Source organism: Loxodonta africana, chromosome 4, assembly GCF_030014295.1.
Source record: "Loxodonta africana isolate mLoxAfr1 chromosome 4, mLoxAfr1.hap2, whole genome shotgun sequence".
In the NCBI taxonomy this organism is placed as follows: Eukaryota; Metazoa; Chordata; class Mammalia; order Proboscidea; family Elephantidae; genus Loxodonta; species Loxodonta africana.
The window spans coordinates 85,304,001-85,311,846 of record NC_087345.1 but is presented as its reverse complement, the minus strand read 5'-3'; the positions used below and the strand labels follow the sequence as shown (position 1 = coordinate 85,311,846).

Below are 7,846 nucleotides of genomic sequence, written 5' to 3'. Positions count from 1 at the left end.
TTAAAAAGACAGGAGAGAAAGAAAAGGCATAAATGGATGTCAGAAGAGACTCTGAAGCTTGCTTTTGAACCTCAAATAGCTAAAGCAAAAGGAAAAAAATGAAGTAAAAGAGCTGAACAGAAGAATTCAAAGTGCAGCTTGAGAAGACAAAGTATTATAATGACATGTGCAAAGACCTGGAGATAGAAAACCAAAAGGGAAGAACATGCTCAACATTTCTCAAGCTGAAAGACCTAAAGAAAAAATTCAAACCTTGAGAAGCAATACTAAAGAATTTTACAGCAAAAATATTAAACGATGCAGGACACGTCAAAAGAAGATGGAAGGAATACAGAGGCACTATACCAAAAAGAATTGGTCAATGTTCATCCATTTCAGGAAGTAACATGTGATCAGGAACCAATGGTACTGAAGGAAGAAGTCTAAGCTTCACTGAAGGCATTGGTGACAAACAAGGCTCCTGGAATTGATGGAACACAAATCAAGATGTTTCAACAACTGGATACAGCTCTGGAAGTGATCACATGTCTATGCCAAGAAACTTGAAGACAGCTACCTCGCCAACCAACTGGAAGAGATCCATATTTATGCCTATTTCCAAGAAAGGTCACTCAACTGAATGTGGAAATTATTGGGCAGTATCATTAATGTCACATGAAAATACAATTTTGCTGAAGATCATTCAAAAGGGAACTGCCAGAAATTCAAGCTGGGTTTAGAAGACGACATGGAACCAGGGATATCACTGCTGATGTCAGATGGATCCTGGCTGAAAGCTGAAAATACAAGAAAGATTTTTACCTGTGTTTTATTGACTATGCTAAGGCTTCCGACTGTGTGGGCCATAAAAAATTGTGGATAAACTTGTAGAATTCTGGAGCATTTAATTGTGCTTATAGGAATCTGTACACAGATTAAGAGGCAGTTGTTTGCACAGAATGAGGGGATACTGTGTGGTCTAAATTCAGGAAAAGTGTGTGTCAGAGTTATATCCTTTCACCATACCTATTCAATCAGTATGCTGAGCAAATAACTCGAGAAGCTGGACTATATGAAGAAGAATGGGGCATCAAGATTTAGGAAGACTCATTAACAACCTGCCTTATAGAGATGACACAACTGTGATTTTGGCCCATTCTTTTTAGATGTGTGCAGTTATTGCTATAAATTGACCTCTGAGTACTGCCTTTGCTGGGTCCCAAAGATTTTGGTATGATGTGTTTTAATTCTTATTTGATTCTAAGAAATTTTTTAGTTCCTTTTTCATTTCTTCTATTACCCAGTTGTTTTTAAGCAAAATGTTATGCAATTTTTTGTATTTGATTTTTTTTCCTTGGTCTTTTTGTTATTGATTTCTATTTTTATGACATTGTGATCAGACAGAATGCTCTGTAATATTTCATTGTTTGGGATTTTATCGAGGGTTGGTTTGTGGTCTAAAATGTGGTCTGTTCTGGAGAATGTTCCAGATACATTGGAAAAGAATGTATACTTTGCTCTTGTTGGGTGGAGTGTTCTGTGTATGTTTGTGAGGTCAAGTTCGTTGATTGTGACCTTTAGACATTCTGTATCTTTGTTAATTTTCTTTCTAGATGCTCTGTCCTTTACCAAAAGTGGTGTGTTGAAGTCTCCTACAGTTATTGTGGAACCGTCTATATATGTTTTCAGTTCTGTTAGAGTTCGTTTTATATACTTTGTAGCCCTGCTGTTGGGTACATAGATATTCATTAAGCTTATGTCTTCTTGGTGGATTGTACCTTTAATCATTATATACTGTCCTTCCTTATCTTTATTGGTTGATTTATCTTAAAGCCTATTTTATCTGAGATTAGTATTGCCATTGCTTCATTTTTTTTTGGTTACTCTCTACCTGTGATGGTGAGGTATGGCCTAGCAGGAAGGGATAAATGTGCTGTATAGGGCTAGGTGGGTGGAAGAAAGAAAAGAAAGGTTAAAAAAAAAATGTTGTGGTAGGATCTGACAGGTGAGGGCGGCGTGGACCCGAGTAGCTCCCTAGCCAAAATGGCAGAGCTTTGCCTGTCATGAAGGGGTGGAGGTGATGTATGCAATTTAGCAAGAGGGAGAAAAGAGGTGAACAAAGGGACAAAATGGCACAACATGAGCCAGCGGGAACGGGTGGGGTAGACCAGGCGGTGATGGCAGGCCAGTAGCTGTCTAGCCAAGCAGAGAGGCCAGTCAGGAAGGGCCGGTGTGGCACAGAGGGCAGAAAATTGAGGGGTTGAAAGAATGTTTCCCTGGTTACAGGGTGCTGTGTCTCCTGTTGGGAGCTCCGTGGAGTTGTCTTCCCTTACTCCCTGCCCAGGGTCATTGCTTGCTGTGCTCCAAGATGGCAAAGCTGTGCCATGTTAGTTGGCAGGTGACCTCCAACCATATCTCTCCCTATTCTTTTTAATTATTTTTTTCTTCCATTCAGTATTTGATCTAGTTCTTTACCCTTCATTCAATGCTTAGGGTTCCAGGATTGACGTTTGTATCTGTTTTACTTTGTCACATAGTTGCTGCAGAAGGATGACATCATGTGTCTGTCTAGGGTGCAACGTTGGCTCTGCCTCTCCATTCAGTATTTTTTGCAGCATCTGTGTATGTATGTATGTATGCACACCTGCATGTATATATGTATGTATATACCTACCTACTTATTTATTAGGGGAGATTATAGGATGAAAGAGGTCTATTTAGCCTAAAGAAATATGTATTGATAATGATCTAGGCTGCTTTATTAATATGTAAATTACATGGTCATAACATATTAAAGTGAGGAATAATTTTTCTTTTTTTGCTTTTTAAAACAAATCTTTTTTCGTTTTTCTTTAAATTATATGGAATCCCCCTCAACCATATTTCCTAGAGAAACTGCATGATGGGAATCACATCCCTGTCAAAAAAAAAAAAAAAAACACAAGTGAAAAAATTATGTTCTGTGTATAGTAACTGAAATATCATAGGAATATTTTTAGAGTGGCTCTTGTATTTCTCGGATTACTGTTTTCCTAACCACAACTCAAAACATAATTTCGCTCTTCAAAATAATTATTGTTGAAGAAATTATGATTAACAAAGCTGTCTAGAAGAAGGGGGAGTCAGAAAGATATAAAAGAAGTATTTTAAGAAGATGAGAAATATATTAACAAATATCCCTGTAATTATTACAGAAAAATAAAAAATGTATGCGTGAACATGAATGAAAGGGAGGCCATTTTGATTTGAACAGGATACTGAAAATTCATGTTTATTTTTAAATTGCCCTTCTGTGTGCCTCTAATTCATGACACCACGTCTTTTCATTTGCTTGTGAAAAACACAGTCCTCCTTACCATGTCCATGAAAGCTTGCTTGACTTGTTGATTCCTTAGGCTATAAATAAAAGGGTTCAGCATGGGAGCTACTGAGATGTTTAGCACAGCTACTCCTTTGCTCAAAGCCACCCTCTCTTCTGCTGAAGGTTTAACATACACAAAAATGCAGCTACTATAAGAGATGGATAAGACAATCATGTGGGAAGAACATGTGGAAATAGCCTTTGTCCTCTGACTCGCAGAGGGAATTCTCAAAATTGTCCTGATGATATATATGTAACACAGAATTACTAATGCCAATGTGAATATTAGAATAAACACAGCATAGGAAAAACCCATTATCTCTAGGGATTTTGTGTCTGAACAAGAAAGTTGCAGCAAGGGAAAATAGTCACAGGTAAAATGGTCAATAATGTTAGATCTACAGTAATCGAGCTTTAACAGCAACATGAGCACAGGGAATATAATTAAGAATGAAGCCAGCCATGAAGAGAAGACAAGCAGTGTGCAGACTCTGCGATTCATGATAGTCACGTAATGCAGGGGTTTGCAGATGGCCACGTAGCGGTCATAGGACATGGCAGTCAGGAGGTAAAACTCAGTGACCCCCAAGAGAATTAAAAAAAATAACTGAGCAATGCAGTTATTAAAGGAAATGGTTTTATCTTCTGTAATAATGGTGCCCAGGAATCTGGGTATACTGACAGTTGTGAATGAAACTTCTAATAAGGAGAAATTCCTGAGGAAGAAATACATGGGGGTCTGGAGGTGGGAATCCAGCAGAGTGAGGGTGATAATGGTCAGGTTCCCAGTGATGCTGAGCATGTAGGTGATAAGCAGAAAGACAAAAATCACAATCTGAAGCTTTGGGTCATCTGACAATCCCAAGAGGACAAACTCTGTTATTGCTGTATGGTTTCTCATTCTTCAGTTGCTTCTTTCTTTTTTTCCTGCCAGATCTATAGGAGAAAACACAAAGGACAAGCTTGAAAAGAAGACTACATTAACAATATATCCAAGTGTGGAGCTGGAAGTTGGCTAAGAGAGTATGTTATTTCCCTTCAAGGGAAATTCAAAGCACCCACATAATGACAGCAATACTTTATTTTCTTTTCTTTTACAGGTGAAAATTTCGGTGAAAGCAGGTTAAAAACCAAACTCAAAAAACTTTAGATTATCACACTGCTTAAAGTGATAGGGCAGGGATTTTAACCCAACTTTTATGACCCAAAATACTACCTCTATAAAAGAGACATGCCGCAACGTTCTTCCTCAACCAGAACCACCTTTGTATCATTGCTTCAATCCCAATGAAGGTTTCCCGTTTTATTTTTATTTTTTTTCTTATTTTGGGAGAGTAAATCAGTGCAAAAGACAAAAAGTCAGTTAAAGATTTAGCTTTTCTCAGAAAAGGGAAGGATAGTTTGACATTTCTTCAATTCTGACTCCTTTGTTCTTAGTCATCTATCCACTTTTGCCTTTCCAACACCTACAACATTTTCCAACACATACAACCTTATTGAAAGTCAGAGATACTGAAGCCATTGTCACCAGCAAGCTCAGATGTTAGGAATGGAGGGGAGAAAGAGATAGAAGACAGTGGTGAGACAAATAGGTAGGGCTTAAAACAGATTCATTGTGTTTGAATCTGGAATATTTTATGACATTTCAGTCTATTTATGTGCTATTATAACCTTTATTCCTGTACAACCCATTTCCCTTTCTTTGTAAAATAACAAGGAGCCCTGGGGGCACAAATGGGTAAGCGGTTGGCTGCTAACCAGAAGGTTGGCAGTTTGACCCTTCCTTTTTCAGAGGTCACTGTTCAAAGAGAAAGACGTGGAGATCTGCTTCTTTAAAGATTATAGCCAAGGAAACTCTATGGGACAGTTCTACCCTCGGTCACTATAAGTCAAAATCTGCCTGACAGCATCTAACTACAAAAACAATGTAAAATAACAATTATTATTATAATTATTACAGAACGATTACTCAGTCAAACAGATACATAGCTATACTCCAAGAAAGTTGGTTTTTAAATTTTCTATTTATATGTGTTTTTAAAATATCATGTTTTAATTTTTCTTTTTTAAAAATACAATTTAAAAAGTATTACCATAGATGTTTTCAGAGAGAAGAGTGAGAATCCCTGGGTTTTAGTCCAAGCCACTTACTAGGTCTGAAAATCACTTAATTCCTCTACACTTAAGTCTCTTCATCTGTATATATGCTGTTTCCTTCTCTGTATGCCTGTCTACCTCATGGGGTTTTTATGAGCATTAAATGAGCATTTTATGAGAATTAAATGAAGTAATGAATTAATAGGAGTCCCTAGGTTGTAAAAAACATTAAGCACTCAACTGCTAGCTAAAAGGTTGGCTGAAAGGTTGGCAGTTCAAATCCATTCAGAGGTTCCTTGAAAGACTTGCCTGGCAATCTGCTTCTGAAAGGTCACAGCCTAGAAAACCCTATGAAGCAGCCTACTCTACACCCATGGGGTCGCAATGAGTCAGAGTCAACTAGGTGGCAACTAACTACCACAAATGAGTTAATCTGTTGAAGCATTTAGAAAAATGCCCAGCATTTAATGAAAATGATACAAGAAGGATTTATGCTGTTGAAAAAATGTTCCTTAACCACTGAGCTGAAAACCTGTGGGATTAAGATGCAAAAGACCATGTCTAAGATAAATTCAGTACCAAGAGAATCACATAAGAAGAATATTAATAATTTAAAAAATTGGGTTTTATTGTGTCTCTCTGGCCTTCTAGCCAAGTGAATCTTAGCCTTGTTCTTCCATTTCATTTACATGATGCTGACCTCTTTCATCCTGGTGTCTTTTTTCTCTACTACATTGTCATCATACACATCCCACTGGCCCCATCTCAGCTGGGATTGATTATCAAGTTTGCAGCATGCTAGATGTTTACAGGATGTCAGCACTGCGGCCAAAGGCTACTTAGTTTCTCTGCTCCTCATGAGTACTAATAACCTTTCTGAAAGTGATTGTGAGACTGGAATGAAGCAATACATGCACATATAAATAGCTTTGTGGGTGGAACATTGCAATGACAACCAAAACCAATTCCCTACTTATTTAACACAGCAGAAGGTTTTATTTCCATTGCATGTGTCTCCATAAGCACCTTTTAGTTGTTCTTCCCAAACCCACCATCCTTAGCACACTGTGCTGAAATCTGTGAATTTTCCCACTACCATGTACATTCTTGAAAGTTAGGACAGTAATGTTTGGCCCGAACTCTCTGTATTGAATAAATTGGAAGCAAATGATATGTAAAGGAAAGAATATGTTTTTAATATATAAAATTTAAAAAATTCATAAACATTTTTGAAAATTACTTCCCTTTAAATTATTTTACAATCCATCCTTTCAACTCACTCTGTCAGTCCAGTGACATCATTCTTCCTTTTTCAGAGGTCACTGTTCATTAAATCACTAGTTTTTCATAACAACTTAAAGTCTCAAAGGGCATTCTCATCAAATAGAAAAGACTTTATTTCTATCTGAAGACTGAAGTTCCTTGAATAGCTTACTGGCTTTGGAGACCAAAGGTTATTATTACTACTGTTTTTATTATTATTTTATAGTGAGTAATGTATCATCGAACAGTGTTTTTAAATGTGTACAACTTAAAAAAAAGCATCTGTTTTTCTTCTTAATTTTAGTATTTTTCTGAATAATGGTGCCATGACTTACTATTCTGGTGATTGAGTAAAGCTCTGAAGAAACGTATGAGGAGCTGTGAAGAAATGTATGAAGAGATAGTTGACTTGAGCATCACAAAGAATTAATACTTCTATACCCAGTCTGCAGGACTATTAAAAAAAAAAAAAAAAACCTAGCAAGAAGAAACTCTAGCAGGACTTGATCCAATACCGTAAGATTCGTGGCAGTACACCAAACTTTTATGTAAAAATGTTTATGGAAATCCAGTGAATTTTATTTACCAACATCAAATAAGCTGATAAAAATGTTGACCTTTTATAACCCTTAGAGAGAAATAAACTTCAACGTTTCACAAGGTCTTATAATTTGTAGAGTCTGAAGTCATCCCAAGGATATACTCAGGTAGAGTAGTGAAGGATATCTTTAAGCTTTTAACTTAACATTTCAGTTTTGTATTTCTGAGTGCAGATCCATATTTTCTCCGGATGAACATGGCTTATGCTACCAAGCTTTACCTTTCCATCCACCCATTTCTTCCAAATGGATTCTTAATTACCTGCAATGGATCCCTGAGACAGTCTCTGTGAATCATTCAAAATACAAAGTAACAGTAATCTGAAACATTGGTTAAGTAAGATGACTGGAAAGGATTTTCAGGGCCTTCATTCTCAAAACACTCCTATATTCTGCTCTTCTAAAATCCCTACCTTCAAGTAAATACTAACAGCCACTTTTTAGAATACTGATGACAATTTCTTTGATGCAGAAGTTAAGAAAGGGACTCTATCTTAAAGGTCAAGTTAGATTTGAAGATTGAACAATGACAAACTAAGAGGAGCTT

At 36.8% G+C, this 7,846-nt stretch overlaps 1 protein-coding gene across 1 annotated transcript; it reads right to left on the bottom strand.

The window, feature by feature from the left end:
* Positions 1-3,278: 3,278 nt before the first annotated feature.
* Positions 3,279-4,274, bottom strand: LOC100657784 (olfactory receptor 6C1-like). The gene has a single exon (XM_003405085.3). It carries the CDS (start codon positions 4,239-4,241, stop codon positions 3,303-3,305), a length of 939 nt encoding a protein of 312 aa, XP_003405133.1. The 5' UTR covers positions 4,242-4,274; the 3' UTR covers positions 3,279-3,302.
* Positions 4,275-7,846: the final 3,572 nt, after the last annotated feature.